The sequence below is a fragment of the Cricetulus griseus genome, assembly GCF_003668045.3.
Source record: "Cricetulus griseus strain 17A/GY chromosome 1 unlocalized genomic scaffold, alternate assembly CriGri-PICRH-1.0 chr1_1, whole genome shotgun sequence".
Lineage (NCBI taxonomy): Eukaryota > Metazoa > Chordata > Mammalia > Rodentia > Cricetidae > Cricetulus > Cricetulus griseus.
Window position 1 is genome coordinate 101098470 of NW_023276807.1, and position 23151 is coordinate 101121620.

At 49.6% G+C, this 23151-nt stretch overlaps 1 protein-coding gene across 3 annotated transcripts in view; it reads left to right on the forward strand.

Annotated features, from left to right (window-relative positions):
• Osbp2 (oxysterol binding protein 2) overlaps positions 1–23151 on the forward strand; it is a 144645-nt gene that overhangs the window by 73175 nt on the left and 48319 nt on the right. The window contains exon 1 of one of the 3 annotated variants that reach the window (XM_035452726.1): positions 16939–17017. The exons of the other annotated variants lie outside the window; for them this stretch is intronic. Within the exon in view, the coding sequence (XP_035308617.1) occupies positions 16939–17017 (79 nt within the window). Of the gene's footprint in view, positions 1–16938; positions 17018–23151 lie in introns of those variants that run through there. 3 annotated transcript variants of the gene reach the window in all.

Sequence of the window (23151 nt, forward strand, 5' to 3'; positions counted from 1 at the left end):
ACACCTAAGCACACCCCCAGTGACACACTTCCTCTAGCAATGCCACAACTCCTAATCTTTCTCAAGTAGTACTAATCTTTCTCAAGTAGTACCACTCCCTGTTGTCTAAACCTTCAAATATATGAGCCTATGGAGGCCATTCTTTTTTTTTAATTATTTATTATTTTATGTAAATGAGCTCTCCATCTCCATGTACTCCTTTATTCCAGAAGAGGGCACTAGATCTCACTGCAGATGGTTTGAGCCACCATGTGGTTGCTGGGAATTGAATCAGGAGCTCTGGAAGACCAGTGAGTGTTCTTAACCACTGAGCCATCTCTCCAGCCTGAGGCCATTCTTATTTAAACCACCACATTCCACTCCCCGGCCCCTATAGACTTGTAGTCATCATGCAGAAAAGCATTTAGTCTAGCTTCAAAAGTCCCTATAGTCTGTAACAGTCTCAACACTGTTTGAAAGTTCAAAGTCTCTTCTGAGACTCATGCCAATCTCTTAACTATACCCCTGTAAAATAAAAAATAAAAAGCATATCACATACTTCCAATATACAATGGCACAGAATATACATTAGCATCACAAAAGGGAGGGAAAGGAGCATAGTGAGGAAATATTGGACCAGAGCAAGACCAAAAACCAGCAGGGTAAACTCCAAATTCTGCATTTCCATATCTGACGTCAAATAGCTCTTCAGATCTCCAACCCCATGGCCAAAGCTGCCAAGTTCATCTTCTTGCTGGGACTAGAACTTGGCCCCCTCATTCAAATACATTTTCTTTCTCCCTTCCTTCCTTCCTTCCTTCCTTCCACCCCCACTCTGAGACAGGGTTTCTCTCTGTAGCTTTGGAGCCTATCCTGGAACTTGCTCTGTAGACCAGGCTGGCCTCAAACCCACAGAGATCTGCCTGCCTCTGCCTCCCAGGTGCTGGGATTAAAGGTGTGCACCACCAACACCTGACTCAAATACATTTTCATCAGTTGTCTGTTCTAGATGGTTTCTTCATGGCTTAAGCTTTTCTTTCATTCTTTGTCACAAGTTGGAAGCTTAGCTGAGTGGTGTCTTTCCCTGATTTCCTTGAGGTCACCACTCCCTTTATTCAATTTAGCATCAGGCTTTTCTTTAAACTTTTTATCACCTTAAACACAGGATTTAGCTCCATTACACTTCCTGCTGCTCCTCTTCTCCTCAAACTGTACATTTTGTATTTTCCTTTCCTTTCCTGCTCGTTTTCATTATACATCTGCAAAGCAGTGACCACTAATAACTGCATGACGTTGTTATGCTAGGCTGGTTTGAAATATCCTCTGCCAATGCCATTAATCCAAATTTAGCCTCAGGCAGAAAGCAATAAAATATCACAAGAAATATTACCCTCAAAGCAGTGAAAATATCACAAGGATGATCTCTAAGCCATGTGCCAATTCTTGCCCTCTGCAGCTTCTTTATCTGGGCACCCCACAGTTCATATTGCCCTCAGCACTATCTTCCATTCTCTTACTAGGATAGCCTTGCTTAAAACATACAACTGTTTTCCTAATCCAAAGTCCACATTCTGCCATAAGCAGTATGGTTAGGCCTGTCACAGCAATACCCTGCTCCCTGGTACCAGCTTCTGTCATAGTCACTGTTCTATTGCTGTAATGAGACACAATGACCATGGAAACTCTTACACAAGAAAGCATTTATTTGGGGCTTGCTCATAGTTTCAGAGGTTTAGTTCATTGTCATCCTGGTGGGAAGCATGGCAGCAGGCATAGCAGGCATGGTGCTGGAGAAGTAGTTGAGAGCTACATCCTGATCCACAGGCAGAGAGGGAGACACTGAGTTTGGCTGGGGCTTTTGAATCCTCAAAGTCCACCCCCAGTGATACACTACTTCCCCTAACTCAGATGACTGGAGCAATTAAGTTCCCTATTAGCACTTACCTACAATGCATATCACAGCCCTCACACTAGCTCTGGGGCTCTTCTGTATTGTAAACCTCCCTAATAGCTACTCTCAATTTCCAGGCTGTTCTGTCTTATAGACTTCCTCCCCCACAACACCTATCTCTTTAATGTTGGCAAGGCTTTTCTCATATTTTGTCACCATCTCTTCTCTCTCTCTTCTCCCCCCCTCTCTCTCTCGTGTGTGTGTGTGTGTGTGTGTGTGTGTGTGTGTGTGTGTGTGTGTGGTATGTGTGTGTGTGTGTGTGTGTAGAAGTCAGAAGTCAGTCTCAGGTGTTGTTCCTTGAGTGCCATCCACCTTGTTTTCTAAGACAAAATCTCCCACTGGGACCCATGGCTAGGCGAGGCTGGCTGGCAACTGAGCCCCAGGAATCTGCCTGTCTCTGCCTTCTTGGTGCTGGGATTATAAGCACAAACTCCATACCCAGCTATGGGTGCTAAGGATTGAGTTCAAGTCCTCCTGCTTGGACAGCAGGCACTGTGCTGACTTGGTTTTCTCCATAGTCCCCGAGGCTCTGGGTTTTGAAAGCAGAAAGGCATGGCAGAAGTCAGACAGTCTTATTACACATATGGAAACACTTATTACACATATGGATTTCATGAATGAACTTATTACACATATGGTGACCCTTCTCAAGCTCTGGCTGGCAGAGCTGCTCCTAGAATAGCAGCACCTCAGTTATTGCTTTAAAGAAGGCCACGAAGCCCTTTCAGTTCTACGGAAGGTCGATATGGCTCCCCTGCCCATCTCACTACTGCTGTAGCCACTGACCACAACTGTGGCTGTGAGGCGTAACTAGGGTGCTATAGGTCATTCTGCCTGTCTTGTGGGTTTCTAGAAGGGTCCTCCTTCCAAATACCTTCCCAGGACCTTTCAGGACCCTGGAGAGTGCTGTATTGCCTGTGGTATCTGTCTTAACCCTCTTTCTTCCCTGCCAATCAGGAAGATAGACCTGCTCCAGATTTCTCTAGGTTGACTTGACACAGTGTGAACTGGGAATGGACAGAGGGGAGTAGTGACCAGACATAGGAATTAGATGGATTCCCAAAGAACATTTCAAATCCTGCATTCCCCTTCTGCCCAGCACTAAGTTTGCTCATTCTAGAAGTACTGAGTATAACTCAGTGGTACTGTGATGCACTTGGGTGGGAGCTGACGGGTCTACACCATAGCAGACAATCTGGACTCCTGTAAACATGCCAGGGGATTAGATGGGAAACGGGTTCAAAGAGAGAGTGGAGGGGAGCTGGGAACTGAAGGAAAAGATGGGCTGAGGAAGGGTTGGCTGTGAAGGTGTCCTAGTGAGGGTTTCTATTGCTGCAGTAAAACACCATCACCAAAAAGCAAGTTGGGAAGGAAAGGGTTTATTTGGCTTACACGTCCACATTGCTGTTCATCACCAAAGGAAGTCAGGACAGGAATTCAAACAGGGCAGGATCCTGGAGACAGGAGCTGATGCAGAAGCCATGGAGGGGTGCTGCTTACTGACTTGCTCTCCATGGCTTACTTAGCCTGCTTTCTTATATCACCCACCATGGGCTGGGCTCTCCCCCATTTATCACTAATTGAGAAAAATGTCTTACAGCTGGATTTCATGAAGGCATTTCCTCAACTGAGGCTTCTTCCTCTCTGATGACTCTAGCTTGTGTCAAGTAGACATAAAACCAGCCAGTACAGAGGGGGTAGAGAGAATGAACTGTGGATATGTTTATGGCTCGGGGCATAACAGGAGGTGAAGCAGTAGGGCTGGGCTGGAACAGCTGGCTGTGGGTTGCCTTGGTTTTAGCACAACATCTGTGGTAGAGATGGTGGTATAGGCTGATCTGATGGTCATGGTCTACTGCTTGTCAACATCACTAGTAAACCCTGTCTTCCCACCAGGATGAGAACTATGGAGAGACCAAAGGGCCTCCTCTCCCTCCCCATGCAAGGGATTGAAAGAGGGAGAGCCTATGGAGAAGTCAAAGGGCCTCCCCTCCCTCCCCACCACCCCATGCAAGGGATTGAAGGAAGGAGAGGGCCTGGCACAGCAGTGTCTTCCAGCCTCTGTGGGTGGGAAGCAGTGATGTGTGTTCTAGTTTTTGAGCTTTTCCAAAACCAGAAAATAGTGCACCAACCAGACAAATTTAAAATCTTGCTATATGGCTTGGATTGTTTGTTTCAATTTTTGAATCTTTTAGAGCTCAGTATAAATATAACTGTATGACTGGAAATTTTAAACTTTGTTCTAGTGGTTGTGTGTGTGCGCACACATGTGCAATCATGCACACACACACATGCATGAGTGTGTGCATGCATGTGTGAATGTGAGAGTGAGCCTTTCTGGAACCCTGGCTGCTCTCTGATGTGAGGATGAGACATGCTAGGAATTGCTGAGCCTGCCATAAATTAGACAAGGATTGCCACAAAATCCTCCTGACATCCCATTCCAAATAAGGAAATGTACAAAGAAAGACTTGGATGCCATGTCCACCTGGTACCTTGTCCTCTAGAGGTCTATGCTGACTGCAGCCGGAAGCCCATGGACCCTGGTGCTCTGAGCACATTTTTAATTTCTTCCTTTAAATCTTGACAGTACATTATTTTTAAAAAGAAAGAGAAAAAGGGAGGGGAAGTAATTTCCAAAGAGTTAGTGGTCCCATCTTTTTAAAGCATGGCATTCTTCTTCATTATGGAAAGGAAGGAGCTTCTGCCTTGAGCCCTGTTTCCCCATCAGGCTGTGCCCTGTTTCAGACCATATTTTTTCTTAGTAGCCACTGTCTGAATACTTGTGCAGTGTCTCATGCACTTGGATAGGATTTATGAACCTAGACTTTTAAATTGCTGTGTTCCATCTCCCCAGGGAAGTCGCCAGAGGTAAAAATAAAAATACTTCTGGATTTTAATGAGGGAAAAAGTTACGGTGTTTGAAAAAGAATTAGGCAGGAGTTTCCAATTTAGTTCAGGGAAGGAAGGGGTCCCCTCACCTGGATTCTGGAAGGATTAAGAGAAGCCAGGAGGAGGTGGGGCCTCGGTGGCCACCCACTGTGGGTTCTCTAGATTAGAACCAGAACACTCCCATCCCACCCATCCCAGAGGTGAAACGAGCTGAGAGTCATGTTGCTAGTCTTTGTCAAGAGCCAAGTCAGAATAAGGACACCTCCATCTCATCCGGGGACTTCTGGTGGGGAACAAGGAACAGCAGAAGGGATTTTTACAGAAATGAAAACAACGTGGAAGTGGCTCTGGGTGATGTCACCGAGCTCTAGCAGTCCCATCTGTTGGTTGATTGACACCAAGGATGGGGTGTGGTGGGTGGGAGGAAATGAAATTGCAGGCCGGATGGAACCTCAACACCCCCTATCCCAACCTCTAATTCACAAGACAGATGCAGAATATATGATAGCGGAGAAACGAAGGCCTGGGCACCGACGTTCTCCGGGCTCCTCCCATGCTGGACCCACGCGAGGGGCCAGCCTACTTTGGCCTTGATTGGGCCCAGATAAAACGCCCTGGGTGCCGGGTCGGGTTCCCGACCACGCCGGTGCGCTTTAAGAGGCTGAGTTGCGCTTTCGCCGCCCTTGCACGTCCCTCCACCAGAGCTCGCCTTTGTCCAGCCGGGTACTGGATCCCCGCGGCAGGGACCTGGGACACGGGTGGGGCGCGGGCCTCCGGGCGAGGCCGCTGGTGCGCGGGGCTGGCCGCTGTCCGCGGTGCTGAAGCGGCGGGCGCGGCGGGGAGGCGGGCCCCCGGCGCAGCGCATTTTGGACCCCAGCACCGCCCTCCTCGCGGGCTCAGCGCGGCAGCAGCTGGCCCTGCACCGGGACGCGCTCAGAGCGCGGCGGGAAGGCGGCGGCTGGCTGAGTCCCTGCGACCCCGGGGCCGGATCCACATCCACTCCGGAGAGCCCCTCCCTGGGGTGAGTTGGCGGGCTGACTGGGCTGGGCAGGAGGGCCCCCGGGGCGGCCCGTCACTTGAGCATTCCTCAAGCTGTAGCTGAGAGCAGCCTGGATAGTTGAGCTCAAGCTCTGCCCCTCCACTGGCCCCACTCCAGGGTCGAGACCCCTTTGCCCTCACACACAGGACAAAGGATTTAGGCAGAAGTCGGACAGGAGGAGGCATTTCGCACCCTATGTGTAGCCAGCAGATCATCAGCTGGAAGGACTGTGTCCAAGCTGGTGTCCCAAGGGAGACACCTTCCCCTCTCTGTGCTGGAGACTGGCCCTAGGAAGCCTAGGTACTAGAATTCAACCTAGATAGAGGCCAGCCATCTTCTAGTAGAGGAAGGTAAACCTTCACTGAGCCTGCAAAAGAGAAGTAAGCTCTTTCCCTACCACCTCCCTCTCCTCTCCCTAGACGCCGAACCCTTTAAGGGTGAGGATCGTGTCCATGCAGCTGAGAATTGAGAGCTTTACTCAGTCAGATGTGCTCTGGAGTGGATAGTGAGAGGCACTCGTGTGTGTGTGTGTGTGTGTGTGTGTGTGTGTGTGTGTGTGTGTGTGTGTTCCCAGCAAAGAGAGGGGGTTTTAAACTCCAGTGGTGGCTGTCTCAGGAAAAGCCCTCTCCAGCCTGCCTGTGCCTCTGAGTAAGCAGTTTGAGGTCACTCTGGGAAACTCCCCAGCCAGAGGAGCCTTGGGGCCTCCTCAGCCCTTAAAGCTGCCCCCCTCCTGCCTTGAGCCAGCAGCTGAAGGGGGAGATGTGTTTAAACTTGATGGGCCACCTCTGCCTTCGCTCCTACCAGCAGTCGGTCCCCATCTCCATCACCTGGCAAGGTCAGACAGACCTGGTAACTCCTTGAGTTGGGTGGGTGGGCTGCCGGGGGGGAGGGGGGTATTGCTTAGACAAAGGGTTTTTCGTATGTTTTGAGGAGGTAAAGGAATGGGGAGAGGGTGGAGTAAAGGGACCCTACCCTGAGGCCCTGGAGGTGTATGTTAAATCTCAAACCATGTTAGAAACCTATTCTAACCCAATGGGTCTGGATGAGTCTTCTGGGTCTTGGTGAGTTCACCTGATGGACTGGAGTATGCATTTAGTTCTGTCTGTCTAGCCTAAGCTAGTTGTGTATCAGAAAGGACTCCGGTGGGCATGTGCCTTGGGTCATCTGATGCTCAGTGGTGCTGACGAGATGAAAGGTGGTGAAGACATTGAGGTGATGGACAGGTTTGGGGGTCAGCGTGAGCTGCAGTAGTGCTGCAATGCTGTGGAAATGCATGCCAAGAATGTAGCACTGCTTGCTGAAAGCAGACTGCTGGGTACCTAGGTACCATTTGCCTGTCACTGGTGTTTTATAGAGAGAAAAGGTCCTGAAGGAGGAAGGATAATATATGTTCTCCACATACATTTTTCTTATCACTTCTTTCTCCCTCAGAGTATTTTTTTCCACTAGCTTGTATTTTGACTGTGTGAATGAACCCCTTTAAAGAATGATTCTTTGGAAGGATGGCTGACTCATGACTGTACTCTGATGTCCTTGCTGACATGTTTCATAAAATGAATCCAGAAAATATACTAGTAGGCCAGCTAAGCAGTGGGCTTTTTGTTGTTTAGGAAAACAGTATACTTAAACTTTGCTGCCGTTTGCTTTGAAATTTTACCTTCATGGACAAAAAGTTTTCCACAGTTAGTATCAAGTTGAGGGGTGTGTGTATATTTTTAGCATGCTGTGTTTCTGTAATGTAATCAGGCTACCTATTTTTACCCATACTCTGAACAACTCAAAACCTCCTTAATAATTGAAGCAGGCTCGTATCTCCTCTGTAACCGAACTACTTGAGGGTTACTAAATCCTATAGCTGATACTTAGTGATACACATAGTTCTAGACCCAGTTCACATTCCTGTTTTGCAAATACTTTTTTTTGTTTATATAATGGACACACTACACAGTTAGACAAAGTGTATGGGGAATACGAGCTGAATCTTCCTGCTGGATTCCTCAAAATCCAGCGAAAGCTAACAAGGGGTAATGAATGCTTAGTAACTGAACCAGCTTGATTTTGGCAAAAGTGGTTGACCTTGGGTTGCCCTTCTGTGCATCCAATGCATGGTTTATAAAGTGGAGAAAGCAATGTTGACCTGAGTGTGAAGTCACAGCACCAGCTTGGCACACAGGTGTTTAATACTATTCTTAGTGTCTCTTCCTAGTTTGTCTCCATCAGTATTAGAGGGACTAAAGTGTGTTCAGTTAAATTTGTTTATTTTCAAATTTGTGAGGGTCATGGAAAGATCAGGATAGACCAGTCCAAGCTGGAAGATATTCCCAAGGTGGGAACTGCCCTTGAGTCGGCTGTCATCCGGGAATGTTGGCTAGCCGGCAATGGAGCCTGGGTAAAAAGATAAAGCAAGTGCTCCCTCCAGGAGGAACAGAGCTTTGGTGCCCAAAGCCCAAGCACTCTGCTCAAAGAAACAACCCCTAGGAAGGGCTTCAGCCTGCATCTGGGCTTCCTGGCCTCTTCTCACTTTATCTCCTCCCAGCAATGTGTGTCTTCCTATCTTGCTGATGTCCTGCCTGTCCCCAAGGCAATAGCAGCTGGGTGCCAGGCATTCTGAAAGCAACTCGGTTATAAACTATCTGGGAATGGAGAACCATTGCCATCTTTATTATGCAAAGGAAGAGATGGAGTGGCCTGGTCACAGATGTCCAAGGTCTAACTTTCACACTTGCCTCTCCAGCATAATGAGAGAGCTGCACACAAACTCATGGTCCCAAAAGAGGAACAGCACACCAAAGTCACACCCCATCTCCAGGTGTATAATTCACTTCTCTCCTCACTCAGTGGTAACAGTGTCCCTGCTGGGTAACAAGTGGGCAGGCAGACAGTCTCCTGCCAAGGTTCTTATCCTACTCTTTTGATAGAAGCCTCTCCTACTGGGCATTCAAACCTGGGTGATGCTGGTAGCTCTGTAAGAGAAGCTCCCTTAAGTCTAAGGACCTGTGTGGAACCTCTACATAGATGCTCTGGAATCAGACAACTTCCTCTGCTGGCTCCCAGCCCGGGAACCCATCTGCAGTGAGTGTTGAATTTTGTTCCAGGGGTGATGAGGTCGTGTAAAGGTCATTCAGTTGTTTCTAACTCCCTTTATCTAACTCTACCTGCTCCCAAGAGCCAGGTATTCACCTAAAAAGACATGATGAATGAATTATTTACCTAGTGGATCTCATTTAGCTCCTTTGCATATACAACCTGGCTACTTAACAGACATACTGATGAGCCTGCTTTCTTAATTATGTGGTGTTTATGTTAAACCACACACCTCCCTTTTAGACTTGGTCCATTCCCTGGGCTGCATTTTCAGGTACCAGGCCTCATCTTCTGTGTGTGTCCCTGAACCCTAGCACCCATCTCCTCTTGTGAGCCTCGTTCCTTCCTCCTCCTGCCTGCAGCCAGGCCCTGTTTTCTTTGGATTGCACCCATTCCCTCAGGCCATGCTGTCATAGCCCTGCTTCAGTTCCTCATCAAGGTTGACATTTTTGCACCTGGCCACCTTCCCATGTGGGACTCCTCTGACACTTGCCTTGTGTGCAATGTTTCAGGGACAGATTCTGCTCTTGTCATGCTCTCCTGAAGCGCCTCTCCCTGCTGGCTCCTGCCTCTGGGAAGAGGAAAGGGGCCTTAGCCTGGCTGGGAAGGACCTTCCTGCAGGCCAACTCTGGAACCCACACTGCAAAGAATAGAGCCTCCAGTACACCTAGCTCTCCATTCCCAGACAGGGTTTAAATGTGGCTGTACCATTTCTGCTCCTCCAGGTCCAACTGCCTTCTGCAAGCCACTTTTCTCCCTGCTTAGATCTCATTACTCTTGCTTCGGTGGCCATTCATGGGAACTAGATTCTTTCTGTGTATCAAGTGCAATATTAGACACTAGTAATGCCAGAGTCCTGTGGACTACATTATGTCCTAATGCCCTCTACTTGTGAGTGTGACCTTATTTAGGAAAAGATCTCTGCAGATGTAATCTTTATGGCAAATTCATTCAGGTCCCCATTGCAGTTTGACAGAAATACACACACACACACACACACACAAATGTGCACACATGTACAAATGCAGGTACATGTATACATAGATGTACACACATGAGAAACCATATAGGGACGGGGACACACACACACACACAGGCACATTCATGAACACACATACAAGGAGAGTATACAAGGACATACCTGCACATGCATGCACACATGTGCACACACAGGAGAACACCCTACAAGGACACACACAGGCATATACACACCTACAGACACATAAACATGCACACACGCATGAATGCATATGTACATAAGAACACCATATAAGGACACGGAAGCAAGGCAGGGTTAGAATGGCGTCACAAGCCAAGGACTTAAATGAGGCCACCAGAAACTAAAAGAAGCAAGGAATCCACCTCTCAAGCATTTGAGGGGAGCATAGCCATACTAACACCTGATTTTGGATTTCTTGCATCCAGAGGATGAATTTATGTGGTCTTCACCTCCCAGATTTTGGCAGCTCTGGCTCAAATCAAGTGAGTTATAACCTTCCCAGGTCCTCAAAATACTGGCCATTTTGCTGGGGGACAGATTCCCCATCAGATCCTCCTGAGTCAGTTGAGAACCTTCCTGCCACCACTGAAGCTCCTGGGGACAGAGAGAGATCACCAGGTGAGCAGAGGCAGTGCGGAGCGCTGATAGCGCCTGTAGGTTGAATCTACAAAAGGGTGGGAAGTTAAACTTGGTACTGTTGGCATCAAGGGCCATGGCAGGGAAGCAGCAGGGAGAAGTGATATTTTAATAGATTGCCCCGTGATAACCCAGAGGACGGAAGTGAGCGGGAGAGTGCAGCTGATCCAGGTGGATTTGCAAATGCAGCCGGTGCCTGGGGACAAATAGAACTGTCGGTGAGGGAAAGGTGGTGTCTTAGTTACTGTTCTATCACTGTGAAGAGACACCATGACCCAGGGAGCATCTAACTAGGAGCTTGCTTGCAGTTTCAGAGGGTGAGTCCATGACTGTCATGGTGGAGAACACGGCAATAAGCAGGAAGGCTTGGCACTAGAGCAGTAGCTGAGAGCTTACTTACATCCTAATCCATAGAAGGTAATAGGTAAGAGAGACTGGGTCTGGGGTGGGCTCATCCCCAGTGACACACCCCCTCCAACAAGGCCACACCTCCTAATCCTTCCCAAACAGTTCCACCAATTGGGGACCAACCATTTCAAACATCTGAGCCTATGGGGGCCATTCTTATTCAAACCACAGTGGCCCTGAGGAAACAGAGGAGAGATGCTGGGCTCTGCTGGGTTGGGGGCAGAGCAGAGGGTGTGCGGGTGGCTCTGGAGCTCAGAGGGAAGACGGTACTTGCACTGCTGATGGGACACTAGCACAGAAAGGCGTGTGTGCCATGGGCATAGATATTGTCCCACAGAGTGGAAAGAGTATGGACAGTTGCTCACTGCCTGGCAGTGGGAGACAAGGAGGTTGGAAGGTAGTATGTGGCAAAAGCACCAGGAAGGTGAGGTTTCATAAGGGCGTGGTTGACATGACAGGAGAGACCTAGGTTTCCAGCAAGGCTGTCAGACTCAATGACTGAGCAGGGGTACACCTGTCATGGTTTGCCTTTCCCAAGGTCTTCTCTCTTCACCTTTCTATTAGACCCTCTTGCTGGTTCTGCCACCTCTTTGACCACATGGTTCAGAGCAGGCCTGGGAGGTGAGTGCAAGGGATGGCTAGACACCCCCATGGATGTCCCTTCCTCAAACCCAAGCCACACTCTGGGCCATTACTGCTGTCTGTGGCCATGAGCTGCCACCAGTAGCCTGGAAGCTGAGGGTGGGTTGAGGCCTCCAGTCTGGTTGGATGACAGGCACCTGACCACACCTGGCTGCAGTTGTATCACTTCTTTGCAGGGCCCATCACCATGGGTGGCTCTGCTCCTCCGGTTCATGGGGATTGTGCCATGCATGCGCCAAGTGATCCAGTCCCTCTCTGATTGCTGCCTGCCAGGTTGGTCCGTGTGCACTGATGTGGTGGCTCCTCTGCTGTGACCCCTGGTTTCTTCTGTTCCCAACCACAGGTCTCAGTGTGGTGGTACCTGTGTGGCGCATCTGTCCCCATGGTTGTTTGTGAGGATAACATGTACATAAGAAACATAACACTGTGGAATTTTTAAATGATCCTAAGACACATGGTGCAAAATTTAGTCATCTCTCATCACCTCCCTCCATTGGTGATGAGAGCCAAGAGAGCCACACAATTTGTTACAGTGGTGCCGTCTGCAAAATGTTCCCCAAGTGGAGGACAGATGCCCCCTCCTCCATGTGCCTCCATGTGCACCTGTGAGATTAGAGTAAACCACTCCTTGCTTTTTCTCTGGCCCCAGTATATTTGGAAGATCCCCATGTGCCGATTCAAATAGATCAATATCACTTTAAAACAATGGTGTAGAATTTCACAGGCTATCATAATTTTGTTAGCTTCCCTCTTGATGGCTAATGAAGATTATTTACATTCTATTTCTATTCCAGAGAGTGCTGTGGTGTGTGCCTTTACTTAGCACAGCTTCCAAGAAGTGAAATTGTTGGGTGACAGGGTGCACATGATAGATATCAGCTGGCACCCCCAGATTGCTGGCCAGACAGAATACAAAAAGGGCCCGGGGACATGGTTCAGCAGATCAAGTGCTTACTGTGTAAGCACAAAGCCCCGAGTTTAATCCCTAGTGCCTTCATAAAGGCTGGGCATGAGGGCTGGTGCACGTCTGTAACCCCAATGCTGGGAGTAGGGGTGGAAACAGGCAGGTACTTAGTGATGCTGGCTATCCAGTCTAGCTGATGGAGCTTCAAGTTCAGTGAGAGACCCTGCCTCAAAAAAGAAGACAGAGGACTCGCAGAATGGCTCCGCAGGTGGGGTGCCTGCTTCTGGGCCTAATGGCCTGAGTTTGGTCCTCAGGGCCCACACATTGGAAGGGGAGAACTGATTCCTGAAGGGTAATCTTTGTCCTCCACAGAAGCACTGTGGCATGAAACACACCCCCCCACACACACACACACAAACTCACTCACTCAATCACTCACACACACTCACACATGAGCAAGAAGGTTTATCTCCCAACAGCTTCCTTGGCATTCTTCTTACTGATAACTGAATAAACAATGAACAAAAAGGCATTTCTTCTTTCTGTTTTGCATTTCCCCTGTTGTCTTTGAGACTGGGTAGGCCTTGGTCTGTTTCTTAACCAATCGTGCATTCTGAGCTTGCTGATCATTTCTGTTGCCATGGTATCCTTTGGATATTTGGAGTTTATGCTGTTGTAGAGTCACTCATTTTAGTTTGTATGTCTTTTGTTATATACTTTTCAGTATTTTTCTCCATGTTGCTTTTTTCTAGGCAAGGTCTCACTATGTAACCTTGACTGGCCTGGAACTCTTTGTAGACCAGGCTGGTCTCAAACTTGTGATTGAGGCACTAAGAATTTCTGTTGGAGGATCTGTCAGTCAGAGGTTTGGAAAGTGCCAGGAGAAGTGGATCTTGGTGGTTTAATTCCACAACCCAGACTGGCTTCCCAGGAATCTCAACGGTGACATTGTTAGGTTGTAAATGACTAAATAAATTTCTAACAATTGTAATATACTTAAAAGAGCTTATCAAGGCTGTTAATTTGTGTTGCTTTAATGATCCACCAAGGGGGATATTCTGTAATAGATTTATATTTTCATTTTTATTTGTTGTCACTTTAAGTAAAAAAAAACTGATTGAAGACTAAACAAATGACAGTCTTCAGGGACTTATCAATAAAAGGAATATTTAGGCTCCAGCAAGCATAAGATTCCTGTTAGTAATCAGCAGGAGCATTGAATGGAGGCTGCCCATGTACTAGTGTCCTTGGAACTGGTTGGTGGCACTAACCCCAACTGTGCTTCCTTGTACTTAGGAGACCTGGCTTCCAGGCCAGGCCACCCATTGCTGCCCACCAGGCTCAGCCCCCAGAGGTGGGGGTCTAACTCTTCTACTGTTCAAAAAGTACAGGGCACATGGGACAGAAGCGGCCCAGGCACTGTCCTTCACATCAAACAGATTTGAATAGTACATTCTTTCCCATAATATGTAATTTTCAGCATAATCAATGACAAATCGAAGCGTTTCCCTTTAGACATTTATTTTAATTGCCTAGCAACCCATTCTCATAAATTGCTTTTGAATTAATTCTTTGGCTTTGGCACAAAGTCGTTTGTTCATTCATGACAATGACAGTCAGCATCTATGTATGGCCATTCTTAGAACATTGCTTCTGTAAAGGCTTCATTCTTAAGGTAGCCCCACAGGGACCAGGCATGTGCAGTGCACCCTGGATGAGCATAGGCCCCAGCCCTTTTTAATGACTCAGGGGGAAGTCACAGTTCCCCAGGGGCTATAGCCTTGAGGGCTGTCCCAGCTCAGGTCAGGATGGTGGTGCTACAGAGCTTGCTTTCACAGGACGTCTGGGCTGTGAGGAAGGGATACAGAGGAAAAAGGAAGCACTGTGCACAGCAGAAGCACAACCTTGAAGGGACAGCAGTAGAAAGCTGCGGAAGATGGGGGTAGGAGGTGCTTTGCTTAGTTCAGCCAGGTGTGGTCCCTGGTAAGTGACTAAGCTACTTTCAGTGACCAACCGAGTCATTGATCTCATCACTGAGTGAGTCACTCCAGTGCTCATCCAATGAGTAAGTACCTACCATGTACTGGGTCACACCTGAGGCTGGGAACAATAAGAGAAAGCCAGAGTCTCTGTCCTCAGGGAGTTCAGTCTGTGCAGGAAACAGACAAGTGAATAAAGTCCCAGTAGGGCACACTGGATCCAGAAGAAAGAAGCCTAGAGTCCAAGAAATTGGCCCTCAAATCTGCAGCTTTAATAGGTCTGCCTAAATGTAGTTTTCACTCAAATACAAACACGTTGCGTGAGTTCCTTTTCTTCCAGCATTTTGGTTTTTAGCATAAGTTTTGTGTTTTTTTGTTTTTTTGTTTTTTTTATCTGTGCTATCATTGCCTGTGTAAGTCTAGATGACTCTGTGGCATCCAGAAAGCTGATAGCCCTGACATTCCTCTGCAGGTGGGCTCTTAGGTTGCTTCTGTTTTTACAACAGTGGTGCCAGGCACAGAGTGTCTTGCTTCTTCCTCTCCTGCTTGAAACATCTTATTCCTCACACTGGGCTGCAGGGTGGGGACATGTCTGTGGTTCTCACTCTACTGCCAGGTTGCACCCTAGAATCTTTCCTTTAGTTTCTTGTTTTCTCTTCCCTTGGCACTGGGATGGACATTGGATATTGTCCACATGCATGAACACACACACACACATGCACAGGTGCACATACCAATATGTGTACATGAATTTTAGTGTGTGTATATGCACTAGCCTGAGCAATGCAGGAACCTGGTAGAATCAGAGCCTGGTTAGCAGTGTCCTGATGGTGAGTGGAAGTGTGATCCTGGGTTCCTTGACCTTGCAGTTTGGTCACCTGTGAACCTTCACCTAACATCAAGCTACCTGTTCTTCCAGGCTGGACTCTAACCATTCTAGATGTGCAGTACCTGATAATGTTTTGATGTGGCTTACTTTGTAAAATAATTATGTAGAAAGGTGGCACTGTGTGTGTGTACACACGCACACCAATTCATCTATTCATATATGTGCAAATGCATGGATGCTTGTGGGCACATGTGTGTGCATGTGCTCTCCCAGGGCTTTGAGGTTATTTTCTTTACTACTTCAATTTCAGAGTGACTTTAAGTTGGGGTAGTTAGACAGTGATGGTAGGACATGGGCAGGAACGCCAGGAATGGCTGTGTGAGAAGACACACAGGGTTGTATTCTTGCTTTGCCCTTCCTGGCTCAGGACAGGGACACTGCTTTTTGTCAGATTCTTCCAACTTCCACGATACTCAGAGCATGTGGCTAAATAACCCCACATTGGATTAATTTCCTGCACACATAAATACTACAAAAATTGCCAGTAAACTTAGGCTGGGGGACACTGCAGTCCTGCTACTGAGGAAGCTGAGGAAGACTGGGGCTCTGTCAGTAAATTGTCATGTGGGTTCATCTGTGGGGATCTTTAGTCTGTCGTTGAACTGGACCCTTTGAGCAGTTGTGTGGCCTGAGTGTGGACTGGGAGCGGCCAGAGTAGAAACAGAGATTTTCTGGGATGCTTTCTAAGATTCTGTGGTCGGGAGACAGTGGGGTGAGGGAGAACAGTGGAATCTTGCGTGTGTTCAATGGGCACAGTGCTCAGGATATGGGGCCCAGAGGTCTTTAAGACCTGTCTAACATGGCTCTGAACTTTCTCAGCTGAGCAACTGGGAAGGTGCTGCTGATTCGGAGAGGGCTGAAAGAAGGGTTTCTACGGGGCGGGGCGTTTGTATTCATAGAGGTCTGGGCAGTGGCAGATGTCCCCAGATGCCTGAGGTCCTGTGGCAGAAGTGTCTAAAGGAGCTGAAGTCCCTGGGGCCCCGCCTGTTGCCTTCCTCCCAGAAGGTGGCCAGGTAGCTGCAGGTGGCCAGACACAGATGCCCCAGCTGTGGAAGCGGGGTTAGGTGACCGGGTCTCGGCGGTGACCTCAATTTCCTGGAATCACCGTCAGGCCCCGGGCCACCCCATTTCCCACGTGCCCCGGTTTCTCAAGGGCACCCTTCCTTTTAAATGCAGCAGCTCCAAGCCTGCTGCTGCAGGGGGCGGCACCTTCGCTCGGATTTTCGCGTGCCCACGTGACGTGGCCGCGGGAAGCCCGCCCCACACCCCGCGCCCTGGAGCTCGCGGGGTCGCTCGCCTGCGGCGGCGCAGGCTCCGGGCGAGGAGGCGGGGAGGCCGCTTGGCTCGCTCGGCGCCGACGGGGTTAAGGGACCGCGCTCAGGGCGGCCTGGTGCTCCGTGCGACACGACGCCGGGACCCACGAGCGCCCGCCACCGCCACCGCCACCGCCGCCTCCGCCCTGCGGCCCTCCGAGCTGCGCTCCCCGGCCCGGCACCATGTAGCGCCCAGCCGCTCGGAGGCCGCGGGCCGCGGGGATGAAGGGACGCGGCTGCTGGGAGACGGCCTCCGTGCGCTCCTTCTGCAGCTCCGGCTGCCTGAATAAATTTAAGAAGGGTTAGTGCCACCGGCCGGCTTCGTGAGGCCGGGCTCCCCTCGCACGCACGCACGCACGCACGCCCCTCGCCGGGCTTTGCGGCAGGACCGGTTCACGGGAGCCTCTGATGTCACTCACTTGCGGCGTGGGGATCGCAGGGAGCCCCGGGGAACCCCTCCCCCCCCCGCACCCCGCCCGCGTACGCTGAGCAGTGGCTTCGCGCATGGCGAGTTTTGGAAAGGGGGCTGCGGCTAGAGATGCGTGGGGTCGACCAACCTCTGGGGGATAAAGAGGAAAAGAAATCCAATCCAGCTGTTTATGGAAAGGAGAGGGGGTCGGGGAGGGACGGTCGTTACCGGCTTCCAACATTTACCCCATTTCTTCCCCAGTGGACCTAAGGTCCTCACTACACCAGGGCCTTCAGGTGCCCGGAGTGCAGGCAAAACTGCAGCGCCATCCATAGGGTCTCGTCCTCGAGTCACCCTAGCTCACTGCATGACTCTCTGGAGTGGCCACCTGGGTCTGAGAGTGCCCCTGTCCTAAGGTGATCCCGACTAACTGCCCCAGTGTGCAGGCAGAAGCCTTCGGGTGTTCTGAGGCGGTGAGGGGAAACCATTGCCTTGCAGCCTCGCAACCTTGCGTCCCCCTAGTCTCTCGCCTGCCAGTTTTGATGCTCGAAATCCTTTTTTGGAGACTTCCGTGAGTGAAACTTGCATTTACCTTGATGAGTGTTTATCTCTAGTGTCCGTCCCTTGAGGGAATCAGGATTCTTTAACCCTGTTGACCCAACAGACACAGAGGCAGTTAACTTCTTCACTTAGCACGCCTTGATTAGAAACAGCTCTTTTTACGCCGTTAGCAAACACCCCCTGGCCTGTATTAAACCTTGTGATTAATTTTGACTGTGGCTATGCCAATGGCTTCATGGGGTCTGGCTAGCTCCTGCATTCCCCAGAGCTGCAGGACACCAAGCCTCAGTCTGGAAGCCATGGAGAGTGTGGTCAACCATTGGTGTTCCGAACACAGGTGTAGGATTTTAGAGGTTGCAGTTGGGTCCCCTCATAGGAATGCATTCTGCTCAATGTATGTTTTCTGCTCTTAACGAATTGGTTTTAATCTCCAGCTTTTACTTCAGATATATACTTTATGCATACGCAAAATTAAATGATGATTCTGTTATCAATTTAGATGGATTTATTCAGGGGTGAGTTTTGGAGTCAGTAAAAAACAAAATACACATCAGATGTTAAATTGCTTTTTCTTTCTTTGCCCATAGAGCAATTTCGATTGCTATTATTACATGGAAGATTCAAGGCTAACAAGAGTATGGGATGGAATGCCTGCTTGCTCTCTGCTTGGTTCTGTAGAAACCCACACCTTTATGAGGAAGCACAGGTGTGGGTACAGTAGTGTCTGAGGGACCTCTGATTGGCAGGCCCCTTAGGTCCAGCTTCCATGTTCCGTTTCATGTCAAGATCATGCTGGGAGTAAGGGCACTCAGAGGTTGTATATGATGTATGCAGTGTTTAGAATCGGGCCTGGAACAGGAGACCCTGTGGCCAATGTCATACTCAAGAGCTGGCAGATCTCAGCCTCCAGACTGGAATCCCTGGGTGCCAGCAGAGGAAGGTGGGCTTTGGATGGCCTGACTAGAACTTTTGTGACAAGAAAGCAACCTCTCATTTTTAACATGGACTGTGCCTGCTAAAGGAGGAGAAAAATGAGGGAGACCCAGGCTGACAGAGTCCTGGTTAGCATCAGCTATGGGCAGTTGGTTCTCCACTATACATGGGGAGACCTCACAGCAACACCTCACAGAGCCTGGGCTCCTCCGCTCAGACAACACAAAAGGTTCCTGGACTAGTTCTTCCTTGCAGACAGGTCCCAGTAAACTTTGTGTCACACACCTCAGTTTACTTTATTCAAGTTGGAAAGGGACCCGGGTTTGCTGCCTGCTTGGGAGGCCTGTGAGTGGCTCAGCGACAGAACTTCCTGGCTTGGGGAATCAAGTCCCAAGGCAGCTACTCTGGAAGTCATATTGTGCCATGGGCCAGGAGACCTAGGTTCTTGTCTTAACTCTACGGCTGGGTCACATGCCCCTGAGTCTGTCTCTGACCCAGAGTCATCTACAGCAGCCAATTCCTGACCCCATCAAGAGTGGCATGAAAGGGGCTCCAGAAGGGCCTTCTTCAACTCAGCTCCAGCCCTAAGCACATGAGGAGCAGCCCCCAGGAGTCTATGGCAGGACCTTCAGCTGGCTTCCTAGCTGGCGCTTTCGATCCTTGCTTCCCTCATTTAAAAGACTGGAACATTAAACCTACCTTCCAAGGGCCAGGGAGATGGCTCAGCAGATAAAGATACTTGTCACCAAGACCGCCAGCCTAATTTCAGTACCATAGTGGGAGGAGAGAATCGATTCCCCTAAGCTGTCCTTTGACTTATACACACACACACACACACACAATGTGTGTGCACACAAATAAATGTTTGTTTGCATTTTAATCTCCTTACCTTGCATTAAGATCGAGAGGGTATATTGTATATTTTGTGTAATCTATTTCTGTGCTGCAGACAGAACCTAGGGAGCTGCAAAGGGGAAAGGCCCATTCAACCCTGGTGTTACCTAGCCAGGCCCACTCTGTACACCATACAGCATGTCAGTTCCTGGAAACTAGGAGTCTTGCCAAGGAAAACTCATTGAAGGCAGCCATGGGAGGGGTGGGAGAACAAAACCACATTTGTCTTCCGAAGAAGGGCTCAGAGGCAAACACGAGCTGAGGTGTGTGGATCTGTGATGGTGATGAACTAAGGGCATGCAGAGCAGACAAGTCTAGAGGAACAGGAAATGGAGAGCTGTTGACATCAGGCCTGTTCAGCTGTTTGTTGTCACAATACAGCATTGCCATTCATGTTTGAGAATAGTGTGACTGAGTTACAACAAATTGAAAGAAAGAACCTCCATGTTTTAAGTAAATTTACAGTTTTGTGTTAAGCCATATTCACGATCCTAGGGTACAGGTGGGGTACAGGCTGCAAGCTACAGTTAGATACACCTGATAGGGAGATTAGGCATCCCTAGGTTCAGCAGCACAGACTCACTCTCTCTCTCTCTCTCTCTCTCTCTCTCTCTCTCTCTCTCTCTCTCTTTGCTCTCTCTTGCTCTCTCTCTCTCTCTCTCTCGCTCTTTGTGTGTGTGTGTGTGTGTGTGTGTGTGTGTGTGTGTGTGTGTGTGTGTGTAGACTTATCCATCTTTTTTGGCTGTAATGCAAATCTGGAAAATCATAATGCAGGAGCCCTGAGCCCAGTGTAAGGTGTTCCCATAGGCAAGGCAAGGTGGCCTTGAGCAGGCTGTATTCAGGGTGCTACAAAGATGGTACTTTTAAGGGCAGAGTGATGTCACCAACACAGGAAGAGACTGGGGTAACAGCAGCTGGCACAGGCTCCCAGCAGACTTGGTGATGAGGCTTCCTGGAGACTGTGTGACTGATGTGAGTGCCGGGCACTTGGATGCTCTAAAGTCTGCTGTGTTTGTGTTTTTGAGACAGGTCTTCACTGTGTGGTCCAGGCTGGCCTCAAACTCACAATCTTTCTGCCTCCGCCTCCCCTGTGATACTAGGATTACAGATGTGTGCCACCATGCCCAGCCTAGGCTTTGATGTGGTTTCTGTTTTGTTTTGGAACACCCCTCCACCCCCATTATCTTTGAGGGCTAGACCAGGAACCATTCTCAGAGAAGGAGCCCCCCAGAGAGAGGTGATATAGGATATATAGCATCAAAGGGCTTCCTCTGGCATGTCACTTGAACTGAGTTCCTATGAAGCCACAAGGCCTGAAGCAAGGGGCTTGGCTCTGTTCTAGATGCCAGTGTTCTTACTCTGGGTCTCTCCTGGCTCGCAGGGGCTGCTCTAGTGCAGTAACCAAGTCACTAGAGGAGCCATCATGACACTGTCCTTGTTTTTTGGTGCTACTGTGGCAAGGGGCTTTGCTAGAGGGTGGGAGGGGGAAAGAGAGAGGGAAGGGAAATAGAAAGGGGAGGAAGAGGATGGTCACAGAGGACTTGTAGTGGAAGCAACCCCTCCTGTTATAGGATACAGGAAATGATGCAGATGGGAATAGGGACAGGAGAGGGGTCAGGAGACCAGAGGGAAATCTCAGTGTCTTGTGACAGGTGAGAAGTGGGAAGGGGCCCACTGAAGGGATGAGTCAGAAAGGACAGGCAGGTAGGTGGAGGCTATGACACCAGGCCTTGTGAGGTGACAGCTGTTAGTCTCTAGAAATGAAGGTGTGGTGAGGAAGGCAGAGCCTTGGCATCTGTAGAGATGACCTGTGGCTCGTGGAAAGGAGGCTGTCCATGTTAAAGGTTCTCTCTGAGCTCAGTGGTTACTGTTGCTCAGTGAAAAGGGGAACCTATGCAGTCACGTGGACCTGCTCACGTGAGGATGCTGGTGAATTTGAGGCTCTCGTGTGATCTTAAACGCAGTTGCAGTCAGGGAGCAGTGGATTCCTGCTGTCATTTACACAGAGGACAGAGATGGTTTAGCGATAGCAGTCTAAGTAACCTGGGACCACAAATGGTGTTAAGTCCTGTACAAAAGGTGTCATAGTGAAGGTCATACCACTTTCCCCACATGGGAGGAAAAGGAAGCCACCACAGAGCTCTGAAGGAGAGCTGTGGTGCCCTTGGTGTCCACGTGACAAAACAAGCAGTGTGGCTTTGTTTGGGTTCAGCTTCAGCGCACAATTGACTGACATCATCTCTGGGCCTGATGAGCAGAGTGCCATGGTGGAAGGCCTTGGGTGGTGGTGGCAGAATTGGGAAGCAGAGAGAAGAGGGTCTGACCCTTTGCCCTGGCTCCTCTCAGAAATCCCTCCAACTGGCAGCCAGGCCCTGCAGTGTGAGCCTTTGGAAGGCATGCTTAGTTTCAGACCATAACAGCCATAAGATGAGGGAACTGAGGCTCCAGGAAGAAAAGCAACTGTCCTAAGACCACACAGGCAGAAGTAGGATGGGTGCTTGCATGCCAAAGGGGTGGCCAGGGAATGGGAATCTACTGTACTCTGGCCTGGCCCCAGGTGGAAGCTGCAAGGCATGGAACTCAATTCCTGGGGCAGATTCTCAGTGCCTGGAGAATGCAGCAGGTGACTTGTGGGGGAATCCCTGCCATGTGAGAAAGTCTAAACGCAGGGGGATGTTTAGAGCACTGTGATGCTTCAGAGGTGAGAAGTGATGGGGGGAAGTCAGAGTGTGCTGTCTTTTGCATATACCAGAAAATCTTGTTATTCTCCCAACGCCGAAGCTGTGTGGTGCACACTATCCATAGCCAGGTGACTGGAGTCCAGCTCAGAGGGGCTGGGGTACTAGTCCCTACTCACCTCATCACAGGCCAGGTTCATTCTGACCCTTCTGCACACCCACCCCCAGGAAAGAGCATGGGCCTGAACAGGGCCCGGTTGCCAAACTTGGAGCTCAGGGGGTGTAACAGGTCATCAAGTGGACAAGTTTCAAGAGTACTCAGGGAGCCCACGAGAAGGGCACTCTGAGAACAAGTAGGTGGGAAGGGTGTCCCAGTGCGGGAGCAGAGGACAAGTGCCGAGGAGGACGTCAGCCCTGCATATTGTGAGCAGTGGGCAGGTGGGAGAGCAGAGCTCTGTTGGCAAGGGGGAGAGGTGAGCAGAGGCCAGCAGAGCAGGCGTCCCTCACCCTCATTGCCACGCACGTGCTGGTGGCAGCTCTGAGCCCTGGGTGACAAGCAACCTGAGGTGCTGGCTTGTGAGGGAAGGCTCCGGGACCATAGAGGGAAATTGTAAACATGCCAGAGAAGTGGCCCATGCACCATCTTGTATGGCCATGGCCCAGTGTACTCCATGAATAGGGGGCAATAGAGCTATGACAGGCATCAGGCTTCCCAACCTGGAGTCTGTTTTGGTGAGTGGCCCTCAAGAGTCTAGGGAATGCAGTGTACTCCCTAAGAGCAGGTTCATTTGGTGCTCAGAGGCTGCAGTGGGCCCACTTGGAGCCTTGACAGATTCCTCAAGACCCCTTATTTCTACTGATCCTAAGTTACATTATTTTGCCAGAGAAATGCTTTTTTCTTGCAATTATCCGACGTGTGTTACAATAAAAATGAATCTACAGTGTCTACTGTGGCTGGCC